Below are 26,363 nucleotides of genomic sequence, written 5' to 3' on the forward strand. Positions count from 1 at the left end.
GTTGCTGCTGAGAGGTGGGTATTCTCCTTCGTGGAAACAGATCAGGGATGGGTGAAAGAGCTAAACTAGAGATCACTGGCCCTAAGAAAACCCAGCTCTAGTTAAGAATGGGCTATGCGTGGGTGCAGTGGCACGCACCTGTATTCTCAGCTACTTGGGAGGCTAAGGTGGGAGGATCACTTGGAGCCGGGAGTTTGAGTTCACCCTGAGCAACACAGCAAGATTCCATCTCTAAAAATTAAATAATAATAATAATAATAATAATGGGATATTTCAGAGCAGGTTTGTGAGACCTGAAGAGCATGGATACCCACAGACTGCCAGCCCACTCTCCAGGACTGTGCCCACCTGGCTCCAGTCCTCCCGCCAACCCAGGATAGTGGAGCCTGACTTCCTCTCTGTGGTGACACCTGTCACATCAGAGCACAATTGACTGCTCACCAATTCCCTCCCTTTAAAAAGGGCAAGGTCTTTCCTTTACATACCCTGGACTCTGGAGGCCCCAGCTCGGGCCCTGGGGCTCAGCAAGTGCGTGCTCAGGGATTGCCAATTGCCTGAGGCACTTGCAACGTCATCCATCATAAATCCCAGCTCTGTCTCCCCCCTTTAATGTGGGCTTCACAAAGGCTGGGAGGTGGATTTTTTGGTTGTTGTTGGCCACTAAATCCCAGAGCCAAAACAGTGCTTAGCACAGAGTAAGTAATCAGTAAATGCATATTGAGAGAATGCATGCATGAATCAGTGAATGAATGCAAGAATGAAGGAACGCACACAGGAATGAGAATGAATGTAATAATGAATGAATGCACACATGAATGAGAGAGTGAAGGCAAGAATGAATGAATCTATGCATGAAGGAGCGAATGTGTCCTAAACCAGGTAGGATCATACAGTTCTCATGGATGCATGTTTAAGTGGCTTCTTTACAGTTGGTGCTGAAAGGCAGTGTGGTTCAGGAGTGGGGGCTCTAGGTAAACTGGATGCATGTGTTGGTTCCATGACTTGCTAATAGTATGATCTCAAGTAAGCTCCTTAACTCCTCAAAGCCTCAATGATGCCTCCACAAGACAGGGATTCCTACAGGGGTTGCTGTGAGAGTTAATGGGGTAAGGTGTGTCCTTAGTGCAGTCTGGCTTATGGTGAGTTTCCAGCCATGGTTATTATGATAGAGTGGTGCTCGCCTGGAGGGAATCTGTGGTTGCAAGAGTTGGAGCTTCCTTACCCTATTTTAATCACCATGTTCATGAATAGCTTTGGCATCATGGTCTTCTACACATAGGAACAGCCAGCCAGTTGCTGTATGTTCAAATCATAAAATATTCATGCTCCGAGCACCTGCTATGCACATACCAGGCTTTGGGATGAGGAGGTGGACCAGCCAGCCGGGGTCCTAGCTTTCAGGAAAGTTTCATTCAAATCAGGGCAAAGGAGAAAATAAACAAACACACACATATACAAACCAGGAATGTGTCAGGGAATGATAAACTCTAGACCTGGGGATTTAAATAGAAAAATATGACAATAATGGGGAAAAGCCTTTCTGAGGACATGCTGTGCCATTTGAACCCAGACCTGAGTATCAGGAAGATGCTGGCTGTGCCCAAACCAGGGAAAGAGGCCACTGGGCTCAGTTCCAAGGCAGGAGCAAGTATGGCGTGTGAGATGGCTGGGCGGCCAGGACTCAGACGAGGCTGAGGCTGGACAGGGACCAGGCATGTGGTTTTGCTGAGCCAGAGTACCAGGCTCACGTTTCCTTCCAAATGCAGCAAGCCACCATTAGGAGGTTTTCAGCTGGGGGGTGGCGTGATTCCACTTCAAAAAGATAACTCTGGCTGATGTACTGAGAATAAACTGTGGGAAGAGAGGAAGAGTGGAGACAGGGACACCAATTAGGAGGCCACGATAGCAGCCAGGCAAGAGGCAGTGGCAGCTGGAGATGGGAAAAGGTGAACGGGGTGGGAATGTTTCAAAGGTAGACCAGCCAGCACCCGCTGATGGATACCATGTAGCAGGACAAGGGAAAAGGAACTTCTAGTGTTATTTCACTGGGCGTGGGGAAGGTGGGGCGCTGACTGACCCTGATGGAATAATAATCCTGATCAAACAAGATGTCACATCCTGGGGGCAACCGCACAGTCCTGCAAACAGATGGCAAGGAAATTCAGGGGAAGGAGACATGGCTTGATCGTAGCAGACTGGAAAAGTCTCAGAGCATTTGGTTAGCAATGGTAGGAATCGGACTGTGGGATGCTTACTGAGGTGCAGACAAGGCTGATGTCATTTCCCTTTGGGGAGGCTTCCAGCTCAAAGTGATGGTTGAATGCATGCTCTGTCATCAGTTCCCTTCCGGAAGGCAAAACCCATAGGGAAAGAGAGAATGGGAGAGCAACAACATTCTGAAAGCCGGAAAGGGGATGGATAGCGAGAGCCACTTGTAGGAACCAAAACACGAAACCCTAAGCAGGTGGAAGAAAAATCAGAGACCCTGACTCACACAAAACCCACAAAGGGCTCAGGAGCTGGGAGCCTCGGGGACCCCAAGAAGTGGGGTGAAGGTGGGGTTATACACAGCAGGGTCAGATAGAAGTCTATTTAAAGACAGTTCAGCCCAACAGATCACACTCCACTCCATGTAGCCAGTGGCTCCTCCTCACTCCTTTGGCAGAAGACTGCATATTCTTCTTTGGAGAAGGTGACGGGCTGGGAGATGCCAGGCCTGCTGCAGGCAGGAGAGCCTACCGAAAACAGAGGACTAAGGGACAGTCACTTGCTGAGTGCTGAGACCCCAGCCTTCTTCCCTGCCCAGCTCCCAGGATGCTGCTGGCCAGCCCCACCCTCCCTAGGCAGGAGTTAGAAGTCTTCTCTGGGAAACTTCATCAGCCCAGGGGCAAAGATGGAAAGGTGTTGTCATCACGCAGTTTCCCCAGGATTCAGCCCATCAGACCACCCTGTGGAGAAGCCCTGCTCGACAGACCCCACCTCACTGTTGGACACAGACAGCCAAGGATCACCAGACACTGGAGGGAAGCTGGGGACAGGAGACGGGACACAAAGACAAAACACTTGGAGGGGTCAAATTCTTTTTTTTTTCCTTTTTTTTTGAGACAGAGTTTCACTCTTGTGGTCCAGGCTGGAGTGCAATGATGCGATCTCAGCTCACAGCAACCTCCACCTCCTGGGTTCAAGCGATTCTCATGCCTCAGCCTCCCAGGTAGCTGGGACTATAGGCATGCACCATCATGCCTGGCTAATTTTTGTATTTTTAGTAGAAATGAGGTTTCACCATGTTGGCTAGGCTGGTCTCAAACTTCTGAGCTCAGATGATCTGCCTGCCTTGGCCTCCCAAAGTGCTGGTGTTCCTGGATGAAACTGAGGGTTGGGCTGCTATTTCTTGTGGCCCAATAACCAGATGCAGATGAACTGGGGAGGAAGAGAGTTTTTATTTTCTGTAACTGGTTACAGGAAGAAGGCCTGGAAATTATCACCAGACCAAATCAAAATTACAGTTTTCCAGAGCTTATATACCTTCTAAGCTGTATGTCTACGTGTAAGTGTGTATTCATCGAAAGATATAAGTGATTAACTTCTTTTAATTTATAACTAAGGTCTGAGTCCTGAAGACCTTCCTCTGGAGCCTCAGTAAATTTACTTCATCTAAATGGGTCCAGGTGCTGGGGTGATTACCCCTATCTTGTCTCCTGCTAAATCACGGAGGTTTGGGGAGTTCCTTCAGACCTCCAATAAACTTGTTAAATCCTAAATGGGTCCTGTTAAGAATTCCTTTGCCTAGGCAAAACTTTTGATGGGCTTTTGTTACATTCCAGCCTTTGTATAAGGGCTTTTAATATTTAACTTAACCACTCAGTCAGTACTGAAACAGTTGTTACGGAGGCCTGCATTAGTGAGACCTGGCCTGCCACACTGGGGTTATAGGCGTGAGCCACTGCACCCAGCCTTGGAGAGATCAAATTCTATAGATAAAAAGAAATGCGCCTGTGGAATAACAGAATGATACCTAGAAAGGAACAGTAAGAGAATAAAATGAAAGTGAAAAAGGAGGAGGAGGAAGAAAGAAGGGGGAAGAAGGGGAAAGGGAAAGGAAGAACAACTCTGGGGCAATAAAAAATATTATAGCAGTAATTAAAAAAAATAAGAACCCGATGGAAGAGTGGAAAGATACAGTTCAGAAAAGCTCCCAAAAGGCAAAACAAAAGGACAAAGTGATGGAAAATAGGAGAGGCAATATTTTTACAATTTAAAAGACCAGTTCAGGGCTGGGTGCAGTGGCTCACGCCTGTAATCCCAGCGCTTTGGGAGGCCGAGGCAGGTGGAACACTTGAGGTCAGGAGTTCAAGGCCAGCCTGGCCAACATGGTAAAACCCCACCTGTACTAAAAATACAAAATTAGACGGGCATGGTGGCACACACCTGTGATCCCAGCTACTCGGGAGGCTGAGGAAGGAGAATTGCTTGAACCCAGGAGGCAGAGGTTGCAGTGAGCCAAGATCCATGACTGCACTCCAGCCTGGGCGACAGAGCGAGACTCCATCTCAAAAATAAATAAATAAATAAAATAAATAAATAAATAAATAATAAAGAAGAAGACCAGTTCAGGAGGCCCAATATCAAAATAATAAGTGTCAGAGAAAACAGAGTGAGAAAATTTATTAAAGAATTCAGGAAAGAGTCTCAGAACAGAATAACAACACTTGCCTCCAGGTTGAAAATGGCCAAGTGCTCACACAACACAGGAGGCCCACACAACCCCGAAAAGTCTCACAACGCTGGGCTCCAAGAAAAGATCCTAAAAATGTTCAGAGCAAAAGATAGACTACACCTGTGTCAGGGGCCCCACAAGACCGCCCCCAGGTTCTGTGATTCCCTCAGAGAACCCACAAGACCCAGCAGGTGATCATATTCACAGCTGTGATTTATTACATTGAAAGGATATAGAGCAAAATCAGCTGAGGGAAAAGACACATGCATGGGGTGAAGTCTGGAAGAAACCAGGCACGAGCCTCTAAGAGTCTGAGCCTGAGACCTGAGTGTCAGGAAGATGCTGGCTGTGCCCAAACCAGGGAAAGGGGCCACTGGGCACAGTTCCAAGACAGGAGCCAGTGTGGCTGGTGAGATGGTCAGGCTGCTGGGGCTCAGACAAGGCCGAGACTGGGCAGGGGCCAGGTGTGTGGGTTTGCTGAGCTAGAGTGCCAGGTTCACGCTTCCTTCTTCTTAGATTTGAGGCGGAGTCTCACTCTGTCGCCAGGCTGGAGTGCAGTGGCACGATCTTGGCTCACTGCAACCTCCGCCTCACAGGTTCAAGCAATTCTCCTGCCTCAGCCTCCTGAGTAGGTGGGACTACAGGTGCCTGCCACCACACCTGGCTAATTTTTTGTTTTGTGTTTTAGTAGAGACAGGGTTTCACTATGTTGCCCAGGCTGGTCTTGAACTCCTGAGCTCAGGCAATCCGCCCGCCTCAGCCTCCCAAAGTGCTAGGATTACAGGCATGAGCCACATCGCCCTGCCCACGTTTCCTTCTAAGTACAGCAAGCTACCATTAGGAGTGGCTCCACTCTTCTGTGGAGTCACAAAGGACACACTTCCCTCCTCCCCCAGTGAGGTGTGACAACATGTGTGAAATGTGATTGTTAACTGGGGACTGATCACTTGGACACCCTCTACCTGGCAGGTACCCAGATTACAGACTCCCAAAAGGAAAACAGGCACTCAGCATAAACCATACTGTTTGTACAAACAATGTAGGCACAGCAAGTCTCTCATCAGCTCTGGGAATGGTGGGAGCCCTCCCGAAATCTAAGTTCCCAGATGACAGCAGAAAGCCAAACTTTCCAGCAAGCCCTTCTAAGGACAGCAGTCTCGGGCCTGCTCTGCTAACTCTTTTCTGAACAAGAGAATCAGAACAACATTGTTTCTCCAGCAATCCTGAAAACTAGAGATGATGGAACAAGGTTCCAGAGTCCGGAGGATAATTATTTCAAATTTAGAGTTCTGTCAGTTAAGCGTGAGGGTCGAATTTTCAGACACGCAAGGCCTCTAAAAATGTATCACCCATTCTTCCTTTCTTGGAAAGCTACTAGAGATGTTGCTCTACCCAAATGAGGGTGTAAACCAAGAAGAGGAAGACATGGGGTTCAAGAAATGGGATTTAATATGAGAGAGAGAGAGAGAGAAATGTATTCCTGGATTATGAAGTAAGGCCCCAAGGTAAAGGCTGTGCCTCAGCCCTCGAGGTTACCAGCCCAGAGAAGACCCGGAGGCTCTGGGAAAGGCTCCCTCAGGACAAAGAAACTAATGAAAGTAGTTGGTCACATGGAAAAGAGAGTTATAAGCTGGGGAAGAATTAGAAACAATAAAAAAAAAAGGTATGGCAATTACTAACTCCAGGAATAACAAAAAGTTGTCTAGAAAAAGAGAAACAATCGGGGCTGGTCTGTCAATAGCATTTCGATAATCAGAATAACAAACACTGAGTACTTATCTGGCCAAAATTATGATATAATTGTTAGAAGGATGATGTGGGACTGAAATTATGCATTGGCAGGGAGTCAAGGTGGGGGAGCAGGGTGTGTGTGTGAAAGACATTTCAACCTTCATCTTCCATAGTGGACAGTCAAAAATGTAATAGGACATTCCTTCCTTCCTTCCCTTCCTTCCTTCCCTTCCTTCCTTGCAGGGTGTGTGTGTGAAAGAAATTTCAACCTTCATCTTTCATAGTGGACAGTCAAAAATGTAATAGGACCGACCTTCCTTCCTTCCTTCCTTCCTTCCTTCCTTCCCTCTGTGGCCCAGGCTGCAATCTACTCGCCGCGCTGGTCGCCAGCTCCTGATGCCGAGTGCTCTGCCCGCCTCAGCCTCCCGAGGTACTGGGACTGCAGACGGAGTCTCGCTCACCCGGTGCTCGGTGTTGCCCGGGCTGGAGTGCAGTGGCGTGGTCTGGGCTCACGGCAGCCTCCCCCTCCCAGCCGCCTGCCTTGGCCTACCAGGGTGCTGGGATTGCAGCCCCTGCCCGGCCGCCACCCCGTCTGGGAGGTGGGGAGCATCTCTGCCCGGCCGCCCCTCTGCCCAGCCTCCCCATCTGGGAAGTGAGGGGCGCCTCTGCCTGGCCACCCATCGTCTGGGAGGTGAGGAGCGCCTCTGCCCGGCCACCCATCGTCTGGGAGGTGAGGAGCGCCTCTGCCCGGCCACCCATCGTCTGGGAAGTGAGGAGCGCCTCTGCCTGGCCGCCCCGTCTGGGAAGTGAGGAGCGCCTGGGCGGGAGTGAGGAGCGCCTCTGCCCGGCCCCCCGTCTGGGAAGTGAGGAGCGCCTCTGCCCGGCCACCCATCGTCTGGGAAGTGAGGAGCGCCTCTGCCCGGCCACCCATCGTCTGGGAAGTGAGGAGCGCCTCTGCCCGGCCCCCCATCGTCTGGGAAGTGAGGAGCGCCTCTGCCCGGCCACCCATCGTCTGGGAAGTGAGGAGCGCCTCTGCCCGGCCACCCACCGTCTGGGAAGTGAGGAGCGCCTCTGCCCGCCACCCACCGTCTGGGAGGTGAGGAGCGCCTCTGCCCGGCCACCCACCGTCTGGGAGGTGAGGAGCGCCTCTGCCCGGCCACCCACCGTCTGGGAGGTGAGGAGCGCCTCTGCCCGGAGGTGAGGAGCGCCTCTGCCCGGCCACCCACCGTCTGGGAGGTGAGGAGCGCCTCTGCCCGGCCACCCACCGTCTGGGAGGTGAGGAGCGCCTCTGCCCCCCACCCACCGTCTGGGAGGTGAGGAGCGCCTCTGCCCGGCCACCCACCGTCTGGGAGGTGAGGAGCGCCTCTGCCCGGCCACCCACCGTCTGGGAGGTGAGGAGCGCCTCTGCCCGGCCACCCACCGTCTGGGAGGTGAGGAGCGCCTCTGCCCGGCCACCCACCGTCTGGGAGGTGAGGAGCGCCTCTGCCCGGCCACCCACCGTCTGGGAGGTGAGGAGCGCCTCTGCCCGGCCACCCACCGTCTGGGAGGTGAGGAGCGCCTCTGCCCGGCCACCCACCGTCTGGGAGGTGAGGAGCGCCTCTGCCCGGCCACCCACCGTCTGGGAGGTGAGGAGCGCCTCTGCCCGGCCACCCACCGTCTGGGAGGTGAGGAGCGCCTCTGCCCGGCCACCCACGTGTCTGGGAGGTGAGGAGCGCCTCTGCCCGGCCACCCACCGTCTGGGAGGTGAGGAGCGCCTCTGCCCGGCCACCCACCGTCTGGGAGGTGAGGAGCGCCTCTGCCCGGCCACCCACCGTCTGGGAGGTGAGGAGCGCCTCTGCCCGGCCACCCACCGTCTGGGAGGTGAGGAGCGCCTCTGCCCGGCCACCCACCGTCTGGGAGGTGAGGAGCGCCTCTGCCCGGCCACCCCGTCTGGGAGGTGAGGAGCGCCTCTGGCCCGCCGGCCGCCCCGTCTGGGAGGTGAGGAGCGCCTCTGCCCGGCCGCCCCGTCCGGGAAGAAGTGAGGAGCGCCTCTGCCCGGCCGCCCCGTCGGGAAGTGAGGAGCGCCTCTGCCGGCCCCCGTCTGGGAAGTGAGGAGAGCCTCTGCCCGGCCGCCCCGTCTGGGAAGTGAGGAGCGCCTCTGCCCGGCCGCCCCGTCCGGGAAGAAGTGAGGAGCGCCTCTGCCCGGCCGCCCCATCTGGGAAATGAGGAGAGCCTCTGCCCGGCCACCCATCGTCTGGGAAGTGAGGAGCGCCTCTGCCCGGCCACCCATCGTCTGGGAAGTGAGGAGCGCCTCTGCCCGGCCACCTATCGTCTGGGAAGAAGTGAGGAGCGTCTCTGCCTGGCCGCCCCGTCTGGGAAGTGAGGAGCGCTTCTGCCCGGCCGCCCCTGTCTGGGAAGAAGTGAGGAGAGCCTCTGCCCGGCCGCTCCATCTGGGAGGTCTACCACGGAGGCCAGAAGCAATGTGGGGGCTGGATGTGGTGGCTCACGCCTGTGGTCCCGGCACTCTGGACGTGAGGAGCGCTTCTGCCCGGCCGCCCCGTGTCTGGGAAGAAGTGAGGAGCGCCTCTGCCCGGCCGCTCCGTCTGGGAGGTCTACCACGGAGGCCAGAAGCAATGTGGGGGCTGGATGTGGTGGCTCACGCCTGTGGTCCCGGCACTCTGGGGGGCGAGGCGGGTTGATCACTTCGGGCTAGGAGTTCGAGACCAGTCTGGCCAACTTGGCGAAACATGAAAAATACAACAGACAAACCAACCAACCAACTCAGTGACAACAAAACAGGTCTACCCTGGAGTCATACTCTAATTTTTTCTATTTTCCTCCCTTTCTGATCCTTTATCCCACTTTCTTTTTCTTCCTCTTCCTTCTCCCTCTTCTTTGTCAAATAGAGGATTGAGTTATCACTGATCCATATAAAGTCCCTCTCTCATTTTAACTCCCACTCTCATTTTAACACCCACCCCCCATTTCTATTTCCCGACTTCCCATGTGTAACCTTCCTAATGTGTTTGATACGCATCTTTTTGTTTGTATGTATTTTTAGAAAATGTTTATTGTTTTTGTGTGCAAAAAAAATTAATAAAAAAATGTAATAGGACATAATGAAAACTGAAACATCAGAAAGTATTAATCTAAGCATTTTTTTTTTAAGAAACAGAGTAAAATTCCAAAAGAATCCATTAAGAGAGTTGAAATTGGTTGCCTATAGGGAGCTAGACACTGAAGAGAGGGTTGGGTTGTGGGGGACTATTGTTTGCAAAAACCTTATAGAACAACTTGACTCTTTTAATTGTTGATGACAGTAAAATGTAAAATTAAATTTAGATATAAATTAAAAACAAAGCAAAAGAAGGAAAGGAGGAAGAGTAAGGAAGAAAGGAGGGAGGGAGAAGAGGAAGAAGAGAAGAAGGAAGAAGAGAGAGGGGAAGGAGGGAGGCAGGGAGAAAGATGAAAAGACAGACGATCACGCTGTCTCTGCTCTGGCCAGGCCAACTCTTGCTTGTTCCAGACATCACCCTCCCCAAGCATGAGCCTCTCTTGGGACGAGCAGCTGGAAGCAGAGGGAGCTGGGAGACCAGACACAAACTGGGGGCTCAGCTTGGGGACGGGAGTTGATAGTCAGGTGCCTGGAACATAATGGAGACCGTTCATATGGTTGAATGAGTGGATGAATGAATTAATGAATTTCTTTTCTCTTAAGTCCTGCAGCTCATTAAGTCGCAGAAATTTCTGAATAAGTTGGTGATCTTGGTGGAAACAGAGAAGGAGAAGATCCTGCGGAAGGAATATGTTTTTGCTGACTCCAAAGTAAGTGACAGCAAACTTCTAAAATGGGCTGTGAGGTAGGGAGGGGACACAAGCGCTTTGAGGCTTGCTGTGTGCCAGGGAGTGTTTATCATTAGCTCATTCAGTTCCCAGAACAGCCCATTTCACACCTGGGAAAGGTGAGCTTAGAAAAGTTGAGGACCACGTTCCAGGTCGGCCTGGATTTGAGCCATCACTGTCTCAGGAGCAGGGAGGCTTCCCACTTTGCCCAGCTGCCTCCCAGCCTCGAGGCCACATCCTTCATCACCCACATCTAACTCAGCCCTACACCTGGGGGAAAGGCTTTTAGCTTCTCTGGGCTGGACTTGGGAAACCTTTGGGACACTCCTGGATTGATTGATTGATTGACTTGAGACAGCGTCTCACTTTACCATCTAGGCTAGTGCAGTGGCGTGATCACAGCTCACGGCAGCCTCCACCTCCTGGGCTCAAGAGATCCCCCCACCCACCTCAGCTGAGGTGAGACAAGTAGCTGAGACCACAGACACACACCACCAGCTAGTTTTTTATATTTTGTAGAGACAGAGTCTCGCCGTGTTTCCCAGGCTGGTCTCAAACTCCTGGGCTCAGGCAATCTTCCCGCCTCTATCACCCGAAGTGCTGGTATTATAGGTGTGAGCCACCCCTGGATTTAAATCTGAGTCTCGACTGGAGCTCCATCCCAGAGACTTTCATTTCTGCACTTTGCCCCACTCTGCAGAAGTGAGATGCCCCTGCCAGGACGGGTTTCTGGGGTAAGAGGTGCTGTGGACCACTAGGGAAACCCAGGCTGGGCCTCTGTGCCCCCAGAGTGGGTTCTTTGTGACCTGACCCCTCATCTCAGAAATTTGAACCAAGGGCCAAAACCCATCATCGTGGCCTTATTCATTGTTCTCTGCCATGCAGCTCATGTGAGGCAGTAAAAATGGATTGCACCAGCCTGAACAACATAGTCAGACCCCATGTCTACAAAACAAAAAAATTAGGCCAGGCACGGTGGGTGCCTTATGCCCATAATCCCAGCACTTTGGGAGGCTGAGGCGGGACGGTTGCCTGAGACCAAGAGTTCGAGACTAGCCTGTGTAACATGGTGAGACCCCATCTCTATGAAAAAAAACAAAATAGCTGGTTGTGGTGGCGTGAGCCTGTAGTTTCAGCTACTTGGGAGGCTGAAGTGGGAGGATCACTTGAGCCCAGGAGTTCGAGGCTGCAGTGAGCTGTGATCACACCACTGCACTCCAGCCTGGATGACAGAGCAAGATCCTGTCTCAAAAAAAAAAAAAAAAAAAAGATTGCAGCGCAATAAGGGTGTCCATCACATCAGGTGCTGGCTGACATCTCACATCAGGGACCCCCAGCAAGGCCAAGGGACAAGTGCTTCTGGTGCAGGCCCACAGCGATAGCTCCCCACTGTGTGCCCAGTCTCCGCTCCTACTTTCACCTCCAAAGCATCAGGCTGGTGGGAGGTCTAAGGTGTCCGGAGCTGTCAGGAATAATAGGGAAGGGTCTGGGAGAAACAAGAGAATGGGGCCCAGACAGGTGGTGGGAGACGGAGAGAAAGACCGCCGGGCTGGAATGCTTTCTGAGCACCTGGGCATAGGTTCAAACACCAGCTCTGCCCCATTGCTGCCACCTCAAAAGGACTGAGGCACAGGGATAAATGGAGGCCATGAATCTTGAGCCACTCCCAACTCGAGGCAGGTTATAGTAAAGATGGTCATTATGACATCTTTGTGAGCTGGTGTCTTTAGGGAGGACTTACTGAGATTTGCAATTATGAGGTTGAATCATGTGAAATTTCTGTCTTTGCAGGTTGAAATAGTCAAACACTGGTCATGTCATATATTACAACCTGAAATTTCTGTAGTTTTGTTCAAGTCTGCCTGCTCTATTGATTGCATCCTAAGAGAGGGCCAACTGAGGCTGCTTGGTGCCCCACTGGGTACCCCAGAAAAATACGTGAAAAACATTGAGTAGGCTATGAAAGCCTTTGTGTCCTCTCTTCTTTTTAATTAGTTTCCTTAATTTAAATTTGCTTTCATTACATAAGTAATCTATGCTCCTTGGTGAAGATGTGGCAAACACAAACAAGCAAATGTTTAAAACAAAAACACTCATATACCATGAGTTAATCTGGGACTGTGCCCCTTCCAGATGTTTTTTAATTTTCTCTTTCTTTCTTCCTTCCCTTCTTTCTTTCTTTTTCTCTTTCTTTTCTTTTCTGAGACAGGGTCTTGTTCAGTTGCCCAGGCTGAAGTGCAGTGGCAAGATCATGGCTCACTGCAACCTCAACTTTCTGGCCTCAAGTAATCCTCCCACCTCAACCTCCTAAGTTGGGAGGGACTACAGGCATGCACCACCATGCTTGGCTAATTTTTTTATTTTTTGTAGAGGCAGGGTTCCCCTATGTTGCCTAGGCTGGTCTCAAGCTCCTGGGCTCAAACAATCCTTCTGCCTCAGCCTCCCAAAGTCCTGGGATTACAGGCATTAGCCGCTGTGCCAGGCCCAAATGTTTTATTAAAAATGCAATGATGCTATTCATATCATTTGTCAACCAGCTTTTCATGCTTAAAAATATATATTGTGGCCACCTGTCCTTGTTGGCAAGATAGTTCTGGATCACACTTGTTAAACACTATGATATTCTAGTTTATGGACGGTCTATAATACTTTTTTTTTTTTTTTTTTTTTGAGACAGAATCTAGCTCTGTCACCCAGGCTGGAGTGCAATGATGCGATCTTGGCTCACTGCAACCTCCACCTCCTGGGTTCAAGCAATTCTTCTGCTCCAGGCTCCCGAGTAGTTGGGATTACAGGCATGCACCACCACGCTTGGCTAATTTTGTATTTTTAGTAGAGACAGGGGTTTCACCATGTTAGTCAGGCTGGTCTCGAACTCCTGACCTCAGGTGATCCACCCACCTTGGCCTCCCAAAGTGCTGGGATTACAGGCATGAGCCACCGCACCTGGCCCTCTAATACATTATTAATGAATCTCTTAAGGCTGGACAGTAAAGTTATTTCTGATTTTTTTCTGTACTGAGGCATGTGCTGCAGAGCCGTGACAGGGTTGGACTTCTGTGCAGCTCCTGATTACTTTGTTAAAGTCACAACCTTGCAGGGGAATGTCTGGGCCAGAAGCCACTCACTTACGACTTTGGACACATGTTACCAGGTCGCTGTCCTGGAAGTTCATATTGATTTACGCTCTTCTCAGTTTTGTTGAAGCTGACCAAGTCCTTTGCAAAGGGTAATGTGCAGGGAGGCAGAGGCCTTTCTAAGTCTGTCTGCCCTTCCATCCCTAGAAGAGAGAAGGCTTCTGCCAGCTCCTGCAGCAGATGAAGAACAAGCACTCAGAGCAGCCGGAGCCTGACATGATCACCATCTTCATCGGCACCTGGAACATGGGTGGGTCCGCACGCCCCCTCCCTGCAGTCGTCCCCTCTGCTTCTGCTTCCCTGACTCAGGCATCCTCAAGGTGGGGTGGAGTGACAACATCCATGTCCCCTTCCTTCCTGCCCCAGGGCCCTGTCCCTAAGCCCCAGCCCACCCGCACAGCCTCCTTCCTAAGGAATTCCACCCTTTTCCTGAGATGATGGGTAAGAAAAACAAGCTTTGGGACTATTGTACCCCAGGAGCAGCTGGTGTGGGTTACTCTGTATGTCTAAATTGGAAAGTTTTAGGGAAAGAGTCTGAATATCTAGGTGAAGGGGCTCATGGGCACCCTGCCAGCACTAGGCAGCTCACCAAGGGGCTCCAGGCTTGAAAGAAAGAAGTCCATCCTGAGTAGGGTTGCCAGATTTATCAGGAGAGAAACAGAGAGAGACAGAGAGATAGGTACATAGGTAGACAAAGGATGCCCAGTTAAATTTTAACTTCATAGAAACAATTTTTTTAGTATATTTTTAGCTACAAACAAATAAATACTAAATATATATGCTAAATAGACATTAAGCTGAATATATGGTATATATACATATGCTAAATATATACAGTATATATACATGCTAAATAAATGTAATTATTATGTTAAATATAAATTATGCTAAGTAATATTATTTAGTTTAAGCATACAGCTAATATACTAAATATATGCTAAATATATTTTGTATTAAACATATATACTGTATATATACTAACATGCACTCTACTAAATATAAATAATACTAAATAATTTTTTAGTGTAAGTGTTCAGGTAGAAATAAATTAGATAGAAGACATCCAGATAAACTTATTCTAAAAACTACCAGTTTATCTGAAATTGGAATTTCACTGGGCGTCATGTGTCCCTTACCCTTGTCCTGAGAGGAGTCTGGGAGGAAGAGGGTGAGCAGCGGCCGGCAGGGGCCTCCTGGAGGTGAAATGGCAGCATGTCACTCGTGTCCCAGGGCCACAGCAGCCCTGGAGTAGAGCCCGGGCCAGTGCCCCGGGGGGTCACATGTCCCCTTCGGTCCCTTTCAGCGTTTCTAATAAGAGACAATAGTCTGCCTGATCTCGTCCCTCTGGACGTGGTCAGGGATATCCATGACACAAGGGCAGGGGTGCCCTTCCCACAGAAGAGTATGGAAGGAGGCAGCTGAGCCCATGCTGCAGGAGGGCCAGGGACCCGCCAGCCCGGGGATTCGGGCACCTACTTTGAGCCTCTTGGGGGAGCAGAATTTAGCCACAGTCCATTTACTCCAATGCTTGGCTTCTTTGCACTTGTAAGGCAAGAAACTCACCTCTTTGAGGAACAAAGTTTGCTCATCCTTCAAGGGCATTGTAGGGAGAACTGTCCAAAATTTCCTGATTGAGTTGCTCCAACTCAGTTTTGAAATGGGAATGCGGAGGAGTTTCCATGCTCTCCCGTCTCTCCGGCTCACACCCATGCATCTCTCCGCTCTGGGCTGGGATCTGTCTTGCAAGGGAGTCTTTGTTCTCGCCCAACAATGGGTTAGAACCCGCCATCATCCAAATCTTGTCAGTTCCCTTGGCTGTCTTGAGAATAGGATGTGGGTTCCTTGAGGGACAGGACTGTGTCTCAATTATCGTAGCCTCAAAGTGCCGGAGAGTGTCTGACATCAGGGAATCTTCTGATGTTTCTATACCTTGAAACTTAACATTATGTTTAAAAAGAAGCTTAACTGAGCTCTAGCCCTAACCGACATCCTGGGTGAGGTTGGCGCCCAGGCCTCCATTGCAGGCATTTCTTTGGGCTGCCTGGATGGTCTTGTGTGACAACGTGACCTCCCTCACACTCCTGCCCTCTGTTTTGAATTCTCCTAATGCTTTGATTCGATGTGCCTTTGACTCACTTGGTGTTGGGTTTTGCTGTTGAAGGTAACGCCCCCCCTCCCAAGAAGATCACGTCCTGGTTTCTCTCCAAGGGGCAGGGAAAGACGCGGGACGACTCTGCCGACTACATCCCCCATGACATTTACGTGATCGGCACCCAGGAGGACCCCCTGAGTGAGAAGGAGTGGCTGGAGATCCTCAAACACTCCCTGCAAGAAATCACCAGCGTGACTTTTAAAACAGTGAGCAGCTGGCCATGCCATGGGTGGGCTTTCGGGACAGAGTCTGCTCAGCTGGGCTGTCTCAGAGGCAAGGGCAGGCTCAGCCTATCAGCTCTCAGTTTGCAAGGATGTCTGGAGGCCGCCACTGAGAGATGCATCTGTATTCAGAAATAAATGGGATCTGTGGGGTATTGCAGAAACCCACTGAGTCCTCTATCTTCCCATCCTTGGTCAGCCCCGGTTCTTATCTTTAGGATGCTTTGTCTCACCTATCAAGCATCGTTGGTCGTCCCCCGAAGGGTTGGGATTACAGACAGGATACCCCACACCCAGGGGCTGTGGCTGGGGCTGGGTGTGAATCACTGTGCCCTGGTTCACACCCTACACTTGGGCTGAGTATTGCAACGTTGTCCTCCCACCAGGTCGCCATCCACACGCTCTGGAACATCCGCATCGTGGTGCTGGCCAAGCCTGAGCATGAGAACCGGATCAGCCACATCTGTACTAACAACGTGAAGACAGGCATTGCAAACACACTGGGTGAGCAGGGTGGGGACCCTGTGTTCCTCCCACACCCTCTGCCTCAACTCACATGACCACGTCATCCCGATACCACCAGTAGTTCCCCGGGTTAAAAACAGAGAGCCTCACATCCTCAGATCCCCGCTCAGTCCTCAGCAAATAGGGGTGGTTAGTCTCCCAGGCTGAAACTCACTCAGGGTCTACACCAGCAGTCCCAGGGATCTAGCTAAAATGCAGGTTCTGACTCAGTAGATCTTGGGTGGAGCTCAGGGTTCCAAGTTTCTGACAGGTTCCCAGGCGACTTGAGCACTGCTGGTCAGCCCGTGGGACCCACTTTAAGTAGCAAGAACCTAGAACAGGGATTCGCCAACTTTTGCAGGAAAGGGAAGGGCCTGATAGTGAATATTTCAGGCTCTGCAGGCCACTCAACACTATTCCTCTCTGCCTTTCTGGCGGGAAAGCAGCCATAGTCAACCCAGAAAGCGAACGGGAGTGGCTGTGTTCCAGTGAGCCTTCCTTACAAGCACAGGCGGGAGGTGGCTGGCCCCCTGCCCTCGGTCCCTGAACACCAGATTGGATCTGGAAACGTGTCAGTGGAGAGTCGCTGGCTTCAGAGAGCAGTAACAAGGGCAAGAAGTCTTCATGAGTGTAGGAGTGCAAACCTGTGTGTGTGTGTAGGATGTGTGTGTGTGAGTAGGTCTGTGTATGTGAGTTTGTGTGAGAGTATGCATGTGAGTGTGTGAGCCTGTGTAGGTATGTGAGAGTTTATGGATGTGTGTTTGTGAGCGTGTTTATGTAAGTCCATGTGTGAGCGTACCACCCCGTATCTATGAGTGTGTGTCTATATGTGTGTGAGTCTATGCATGTGTTTGAGTGTTTATGAGAGTCTATGTGAGTCCGTGTGTGAGCGTACCACTCATATCTATGAGTGAGTGTATGCGTGTGAGTCCATGCATGTGTTTGTGAGTGTGTTTATGTGAGTCTGTGTATGTGAGTCCGTGTGTGAGTGTACCACCCTGTATCTATGAGTGTGTGTGTCTGTGTGTGTGAGTCCATGCATGTGTTTGTGAGTGTGTTTATGTGAGTCTGTGTATGTGAGTCCGTGTATGAGTGTACCACCCCATATCTATGAGTGTGTGTCTTTGTGTGTGTGAGTCCATGCATGTGTGTTTGTGAGTGTGTGTTTATAAGAGTCTAGGTATGTGAGGGTGGGTGTCCGAGTGCATGTGCGTAAGTGCTAGAGCCTCTCTGTGTGTGTATGCGTGTGTGTGCGTGTGTGTGCACATGGGGTGGTACACACACAGGGCTCCAGGGCTGGCATCAGGGGCGAGGCCAGTGGTTTTTGGTGGTTGGAGTCAGTGGAGTCAGGAACAGGACAGAGTCCCAGAGATAACAGGAAATAGAAGCATTGCTGCAATCGAACGTGCAAAGCTCTCTCAGCTTTTCTGCTGACAAACCGCAAACTGCCCGTGTCCACCCCCACTTGTCCCTCTTCCTTCCTGCCGCAGTTGAAGGGTGGGGTTGGCGTGGCTGTCCTGGCTGCGCCCACGCCCTCCTGCTGCCCAGGAACTGCCCTGGGTGTGGATTCCATCACACCCTGGGCTTCCAGTCCCTCCCACTGGCCCCTGCCCTGCTGTGCAGAATATGCTTGGACCTCCTGGGGCCACATAAAACCACCCCCTCAGCCAGACCAGTTCCTGGTCATCCTGGCCTCAGGGCTGGGCACTGGGTCAGCTTCTGAGCAGGCAGGAGCTCTGCTCATGTGGACCTGACACACATTGCATGAGCCGACGGGAGGGAAAGAAGCCAGTTCCTGGGAGGGAGCGTGCTGGCGAAGGAGTGTGTGGCGTGGGCAGAGAGCAGAGGTCGGGGCCTCCCTGAGAAGGGCAGTGCAACTGACATCTGAGGGGTGAGGAGAAAGGCCTGGCCAGAGTCGCAGCTTTGTGACCATTGCAGGGCAGCTTCTGGGCTGTGGAGTTCACACATGCCTTCCCCTCCTTCCTCTCCTTCCCCTCCTTCCCCTCCTCTCTGCCCTGGGGCCAGCCTCCCTCATCCACTCCCCTGAAATGGCTCCCAGCCATAATTAGCACAGGACAGGAACAGCAAATGCTGGTCGGCTGATAAAATATTAGTCCTGGCCGGTGTGGTAGGCTCATGCCTGTAATCCCAGCACTTTGGAAGGCCGAGGCAGGTGGATCACTTGAGGTCAGGAGTTCAAGACCAGCCTGGCCAACATGGTGAAATCCCACCTCTACTAAAAATACAAAAATTAGCTAGATGTGGTAGCGTGCACCTGTAATCCCAGCTGCTTGGGAGGCAGAGGCAGGAGAATTGCTTGAACCTGGGAGGTGGAAGTTGCAGTGAGCTGAGATGGCGCCACTGCACTCCAGCCTGGGTGACAGAGTGAGACTCCATCTCAAAAATAAAATAAGTCCTTAGAACAACCAAGGCCTTTCTAAGAGTGTGCCCTAAGCAAGGCTGTGTGCTAAATGCTTTGAATCATCTCATTTAATATAAACGCCCTGCTAGGCACGATGGCTCATGCCTATAATCCCAGCACTTTGGGAGGCCAAGGTGGGAGGACCTCCTGAGACCAGGAGTTTGAAGACCAGCCTGGGCAACATAGAAAGGTACCATCTCTACAAAAAAAAATAATAATAAAATGCTGGGCATAGTAGTGCATGCCTGTGGCCCCAGCTACTCAGGAGGCTGAGGTGGGAGGATCACTTCAGTCCGGGAGGTCAAGGCTGCAGTACGCCATGATTTTGCCACTGCACTCTAGCCTGGGTGACACAGACTTTGTCTCAAATTTAAAAAAAAAAATACAAACGCTCGGGCAGAGACTCTTATTATTATTCCCATTCGCAGATGAAGAAACAGAGTCTATGGAGATGATCCATAACTTGCCCAAGGCCCAGGGATAAGAAAGTGGTGGGCGGGGATTGAAACCAGGCTGTGGGAACCGGAACCAGTTGCTCAGTTCCAGGTCACCCTCTAAGAAAGAAAGAAGAGGCCTCCCAGGTTGGGGGCAGAGGGGCAGGGCTGGAGAGCTAGGTGCAGTGGAGAGGGCTGGAGGGCAGAAAGGCTGTGTGCTCCCCCACTGGGTCCTGAGGAGGCTGAGCCAGGTGATACCCAGGGGTCCCTTCAGCCTATGGCCTATCTAGAGCTGTCCAACCAAAAGAAAATGGGGCCGGGTGTGATGGATCATGCCTGTAATCCTAGCACTTTGGGAGGCCGAGGCAGGCAGATTGCTGGAGCTGAGGAGTTTGAGACCAACCTGGGCAACACAGTGAAACCTCGTCTCTACTAAAATACAAAAAATTAGATGGGTGTGGTGGTGGGTGCCTGTAGTCCCAGCTACCCGGGAGGCTGCAGAGATTGCGCCACTGCACTCCAGCCTGAAAAGAAAAGAAAAAAAGATAAGAAAATGGGAGCCTAATAGATCATAAATAAATAGATTTATGATCAAAATAGATTACAATTTGATCTATTACGATCAATAGATCAAATTTTCTAGTAGCCACATTAAAAAGGAAACAAGTGAAATTAATTTCAATAATAGATTTTATTGAACTTCATACATCCAAAATACAATTATTTCAATAGATATTCAATGTAAAACGTTATTAGATATTTTACAGTCTGTGTTTCTTACCAAGGCCACAATTCCAATGTGTATTTTACACTCACAACCTGTCTCATTTTGTACCAGCCACATTTCAGGTGTTTGATAGTCACACGTGGCCTGTGCCTGTATTGGACAGAGCAGCTTCTCACCTGCGTGTGTCAGAATCAACTAGAGCAGGGGTTGACAAGTGTTTTCCATAGAAGACCAGATGGTGAATCTTCTAGGCTCTTTGGGCCACACAACTGTCACAATGCTTCAGCTCTGCCATCGTAGTCTGAAAGCAGCTACCGACAATCCAGAAGTCAATAGGCATGGCTATGTTCCAGTAACATGTTCTTTACGAACACTGAAATTTGAATTTCATATTTTCATGAATGACAAAAGATTGTTTTTCTTTTGATTTGCTTCCAACCATTTACAAATGTAAAACCATTTGTAGCTGGCAGTGAGCCAGCATTTGCCCACCACTGACCCTGGAGGGCTTGTCAAACACAGATTACTGGGCCCCATCCCAGGATTTCGGATTCAGTAGGTCTGGGGTGGGGCTGAGAATCTGCCCTTCCATGAAGTTCCCAGGTGATGTGCAGCTGCTGGTCCAGGGAACTCCCTTTGGGAACCACTGACCTAGAATAGATCAGAATGTTGGCAGAAAAAAGTGTGATCTCAGTGTGGGTTTTTGGTCTCCCCAAGAACCTTGAGTTCGCTGGGAGGGAGATCAGCCCACCCAGGCTGGGACCTTCTGAATCTTCCCAGGGCTTCTGGCTGCCTGCTTAGCACCCTGGTCACTTTAGAGAGAGATGCTGGGGGAGGATCACAGCAGCCGCCTTCCTCTGCCCTGCCGAGAAGCCTGAGGCTGCCGCCATCTGCACTGCTCCTGCATTTTCTCATCTCCCGCTCTCTGCCCAGCGGCTCCCACCCCACACGACCCCATTTTGCCCTCCCCTTGCCAGCTCCTCACTCACTGCCCCTCTCCCCCTGCCTTCGAGTGATTTCTGGCCCCTTGGCAAGTGTGTCTGTTTGATATTTTGATTCTTTCTGCTCTTCTTTTTAGGGAACAAGGGAGCCGTGGGGGTGTCGTTCATGTTCAATGGAACCTCCTTAGGGTTCGTCAACAGCCACTTGACTTCGGGAAGTGAAAAGAAACTCAGGTAATGGAACTCCTTCCCCACAAGAGTGTGCATTTGGGCTTTCTGCCCAGACACGCCTCATGCCTCTAAGCACCAGAAGGACCTGCTCAGCTCCTGCCTTTGACTTTGTGGATGTCCTGTGGCCTTTCAGGGCCCACCACAGTCTCATTAAAGGCAACTGCAGCACACTAGTGACCTCACGTGTGCAGGAATTTTGTCTGAAGGTCAGAAAAGATATTTCCTCGTGTCATTAGCCTGATGGACCCCTAACTAGCACTGTTTCTAAAGCAGAAAGCCTCCTCTGGGGCCTCCTTACAAATCCAAGCTGATCTTGCCTAGCTGGGGCCCAGGAATGAAGACAGCCATCTAGAATCTTCACTGTTCTGATTCTCTGCTGAGCAGATGCTGCTGCTCCTGGGTCCCTGCCCTCTGTGCACCCAGTGTGGCCTCAAATGCCCTTTGCATCCTGGCTGTGCCATATTTGCACACTAAGGTGGTTTGCTGCAGCAGGGCTGGAGGGCTAAGTCTCACTTCTCCCCACCTGCTATGCTCCTCGTCCCCCACCTATGGCAGGAATGACTTCCTGCCACAATGGAGGGGGAACCGGTGACCCCGTGCTAGATGGTCGCTTTTTCCTTGCATTAGGCGAAACCAAAACTATATGAACATTCTCCGGTTCCTGGCCCTGGGCGACAAGAAGCTGAGTCCCTTTAACATCACTCACCGCTTCACGCACCTCTTCTGGTTTGGGGATCTTAACTACCGTGTGGATCTGCCTACCTGGGTAAGGGGCTGCCTGCCTGGGGCTGGGGCTGGGGCTGGGGCTGTATGAGATGGAGGCTCCCTTGAGTCAGCTTGGGGCAGGTGGTCGTGGAGACACGTGAACCAAGTGGGCTGAGGCGGCTGCTCCCCTTGGGGGCTCAACGCTGTTCCCATTACTGAGCCTCAGCCGCTCCTCATGGTTCCCCTGTGCTCACGCCCGGTTCCCATAACTGTCACAGCCACCCTGCCACCATCACATTGCAGCCCGGGTCATCCAGCTGCCCGCCCCCAGCCCCGAAGCTTGCCAGGCCTGGATCAGCAGGGCTTCTCACCAGAGGCCTGGGCATGTTCTTGTTCCAGGAGGCAGAAACCATCATCCAGAAAATCAAGCAGCAGCAGTATGCAGACCTCCTGTCCCACGACCAGCTGCTCACAGAGAGGAGGGAGCAGAAGGTCTTCCTACACTTCGGTAAGAGCAGCAGCCCCGGCCAGGCGTGGTGGCTCACACCTGTAATCCCAGCACTTTGGGAGGCCAAGGCAGGCGGATCACGAGATCAGGAGATCAAGACCATCCTGGCTAACACGGTGAAACCCCGTCTCTACTTAAAAAAATACAAAAAATTAGCCAGGCGTGGTGGCAGACGCCTGCAGTCCCAGCTACTTGGGAGGCTGAGGCAGGAGAATGGCGTCAACCCGGGAGGTGGAACTTGCAGTGAGCCGAGATCACGCCACTGCACTCCAGCCTGGGCAACAAAGTGAGACTCCATCTCAAAAAAAAAAAAAAGCAGCAGCCTCTCCTCTTGGAGCCTTTCCAGCCATCCTTTCGTCCCCTTTCCCCCGATTTCCTACCAGACGAATAGGGAAAATTGGCCAGACGCAAAACCTGGGGAATCAGAATTGAAACCGAAGTCTCTCTGTTTCAGAGGAGGAAGAAATCACATTTGCCCCAACCTACCGTTTTGAAAGACTGACTCGGGACAAATATGCCTACACCAAGCAGAAAGCGACAGGGGTGAGTCCTCTTCATAGACACCTCCCCTGCCCTCCATCTCCTCCCTGCTCGTGTCTGTTCCCAAAAGGTGGACAGAAAGCGTCTTCATCCATGAGGCAAAAACAAACAAAAAAAAAAGCAAAGAAAAAAATTAGAAAGCACATGTTGATTTGTGTCACAGAGTAAATGGGCAGCCACACTTGTGCACTGCTTTGAGCTAGAAAAATAACCCTTGTGATTTACCTTCTGTCCAGATATTCTAAGATGCTGAGAGGATTTTAAAGTATTATTTCCTTAACTGGGTTCTGAAGATCATTTTTTTAAAAAGTCCCATGATCAAATATATTTGCTAAACTGCCGAGTGAATTAACATTAAGCAGGTTTCTTCACTGCAGGACTTATCAGAACCTTTATGGGCCTAAGAGCATTGGGGTTCTCCATGAGGAAATCTGTAGGCCAAACTCAGTTATTCATGGAATACCAATTAATATCTTATGAGGCCACCTTTTTCCAAGGAACAGTGGGGAAAGATGCAATAAAATATGTATTCATTAAAAAAAATATATATGTATTCATTTGTTCAAAGATATTTCCTGATGGCCTATTATGGGTTAGGCACTCTCCTAGGTGATGGGAGAGCAAAGATGTCTGCTCCAGGGACTTCACAGTAGGAAAAACAAGACAAATATGCAACTAGCTGTAGCCAGAGCCAGAATATGACAATGCCAGGGCAGGGAAGGATCAGGGAAGCCAGCCCCTGGCAGGGTTCAAGGGTTGAACGGCTGGGGCAGTGAGGTACCCAGACCCGCTAGAAGCCTAGGGCAATGGAGCACAAGCTCAAAGTGTCATCTGAAAGAGTTCAGGGGCAAGTGAAGAACTGGATGTGGGAGAGGAAGGCCAATCACTGGGTGGATTTTAGAACAGAGCAGGAGAGGAAGAGAATACAACTGAGAGGACAGGAGGACATCCTGGACTGCTGTCACCCACAAGGCTGGGACCCCCAGGATGGGACACCCTGTTCCACAGGGTCCACTGCCTGCTGTGTGGATAAGGTCACCTCGCCCAAAGGCACTGTCACAGCGGGTCCATGGGGGTCCCTGTGCAGGCTGGTGAAGGATGGTTTGGTTTGACGTGAGTTTAAGTTGAGGCAGATGAGGGCCTGCGATGGGAGAGTGGCCAGTCCTAGATGCCAGGATGAAAGGCCATAGGGGGCCACTGCAAGCTCTGCCAGGCACTGGTGCATCAGAGTGGCATGTGCAGAACTGTGGTGGGGCATTGTGATAAAGGATGAGGACGCAGCAGGGGCATTGGTGAGGAGGCCGTTGTGTGCATTCAGCTGAGCAACAGCTAGGGCCAAATCAGGGGAAAAACAGTGAAAATGAAAGAAAGGGGGAAAGCAGGATATATTGGGAGACCTGATTGCCATTGATAAAAACTGGAAAATCGCAAGGCAGAGCTGGCTTGAAGAGGAAAAAAATAGAACTTGTTTTCAGACTTATCGATTGTATGACATTAGTGGAAGAACTCAGAGAAAATGTCCAGAAGGCAGCTGAAAATAGTGATGCATTGCTTAACAACGGGGATATGTTCCGAGAAGCGTGTCATTAGGTGACTTTGTCATTGTGGGAACCGCATGAAGTGTATATACACAAAGCCCACTTCAGTTAGGTGGTGTGGCCTATTGATCCTAGGCTACAAACCCGTATAGCATGTTACTTTACTGAATACTGTGGGCAATTGTAACACAATGATAAGTTTTTGTGTATCTAAACATTAAAAAGGTACAATAAAAATACGGTATAAAAAGAAAAAAATGGGCTGGGTGCAGTGGCTCATACCTATAATCCCAGCACTTTGGGAGGCCGGGGTGGGTGGATCACTTGAGGTTAGGAGTTCAAGGCCAGCCTGGCCAACACGGTGAAACCTTGTCTCTACTACAAATACAAAAATTAGCCATGCATGGCGGTACACGCCTGTAACCCCAGCTACTCGGGAGGCTGAGGCAAGAGAATCGCTTGAACCCGGGAGATGGAAGTTGCAGTGAGCTGAGATCGCGCCATTGCACGCCAGCCTGGGTGACAGAGCAAGACTCTGTCTCAAAAAAAAGGAAAAAAAAAAAAAAGATGGTACACTTGTATAGGGCACTTACCATGAATGAAGCTCGCAGGCTTGGAAGTTGCTCTGGGTGAGTGAGCGAGTGAGTGGTGAATGAGTGTGAAGGCCGAGGACATTACTGTGCACTACTGTAGACCTTATAAACACTACACTTAGGCTACCCTACATTGATTTTTTAAATTTTCTTTTTTCAATAATAAACTAACCTTAGCTTACTGTAATTTTTTTATTTATCAGCTTTTTATTTATAAACAATTTAATTTTTGATGCTTTTGTAATAAAATGTAGCTTAAAATACAAACACATTGTACAGCTGTACAGAAATATTTTCTTTCTTTATATTCTTAATCTATAAGCTTTTTTTCTAGTTTTAAAATTTCAAAACTCTCATTTACATTGACTTTTTTGTTGAAAATTAAGATGTAGGCCGGGCACCGTGGCTTATGCCTGTAATCCCAGCATTTTGGGAGGCCGAGGTGGGCAAGTCACCTGAGGTCAAGAGTTCGAGACCAGCCTGGCCAACATGGCAAAACTGTCTCTACTAAAAATACAAAAATTAGCCAGGCGTGGTGGTACGCACCTGTAATCCCAGCTACTTGGGAGGCTGAGACAGGAGAATCGCTTCAACTCTGGAAGCAGAGGTTGCAGCAAACCGAGACCGCGCCACTGCACTCCAGCCTGGAGCAAGGCTCCGTCTCAAAAAAAAAAACCATAAATGCACATATTAGCCTAGGCTGACATGGGCTCAGGATGGTCAATGATATTATCTCCCACCTCCACATCTCGTCCCACTGGAAAGTCCTCGGGGCAGTAACATGGAGCTGTCATCTCCTATGATGACAATGCCTCCTTCTTGTTACCTCCTGAGGGACTTGCCTGAGGCTATTTTATAGTTAACATTTTCTTATAAGTAGGAATACACTCTAATGATAAATAATATCGTAAACATGGAAATGAGTGGCAGTTGTTTATCATTATCAATATTATGTACTGAACAGAATTGTACTGTTATGCTTTTATACAACTGGCAGTGCAGTGGGCTGGTTTGCACCAGCATCCCCAGAAGCATGTGAATAATGTGTTGCGCTGTGATGTGATGACAGCTACAGAATCACTAGGTGATGGGGATTTTCCAGCTCCATTATAATTTTGTAGGACCTCTGTCCTATATGCAGTCCATTATTGTGGTACATGACTATTTGTGGAGCCCCACGGGTAATTCTCAGGGGCAGCCGATGCAGAGAACTGCAATATTAAGAAGTAACTATTTAGGCTGGGCATGGTGGCTCATGCCTGTATTCCCAACACTTTGGGAGCTGAGGCAGGTAAATCATTTGAGGTCAGGAGTTCAAGACCAGCCTGGTGAAACCCTATCTCTACTGAAAATACAAAAATTAGCCAGGCGTGGTGGCACACTCCTGTGATCCCAGCTACTCAGAAGGCTGAGTCAGGAGAATTGTTTGAATCTGGCAGA

The 26,363-nt window shown here is 50.4% G+C and overlaps 1 protein-coding gene across 2 annotated transcripts in view; it reads left to right on the top strand.

Annotated features, from left to right (window-relative positions):
• The window catches only part of INPP5D (inositol polyphosphate-5-phosphatase D), a 151,960-nt gene that overhangs the window by 92,150 nt on the left and 33,447 nt on the right, over positions 1–26,363 (top strand). For both annotated transcript variants that reach the window (XM_030802963.1, XM_030802964.1), the window contains exons 10-17: positions 10,146–10,252; positions 13,555–13,657; positions 15,569–15,765; positions 16,167–16,284; positions 20,946–21,042; positions 21,667–21,805; positions 22,144–22,252; positions 22,707–22,795. In XM_030802963.1, coding sequence (XP_030658823.1) covers positions 10,146–10,252; positions 13,555–13,657; positions 15,569–15,765; positions 16,167–16,284; positions 20,946–21,042; positions 21,667–21,805; positions 22,144–22,252; positions 22,707–22,795 — 959 coding nt within the window. The remainder of the gene's footprint in view (positions 1–10,145; positions 10,253–13,554; positions 13,658–15,568; positions 15,766–16,166; positions 16,285–20,945; positions 21,043–21,666; positions 21,806–22,143; positions 22,253–22,706; positions 22,796–26,363) is intronic.

Source organism: Nomascus leucogenys, chromosome 22a (genome assembly GCF_006542625.1).
Source record: "Nomascus leucogenys isolate Asia chromosome 22a, Asia_NLE_v1, whole genome shotgun sequence".
Classification (NCBI taxonomy): Eukaryota; Metazoa; Chordata; class Mammalia; order Primates; family Hylobatidae; genus Nomascus; species Nomascus leucogenys.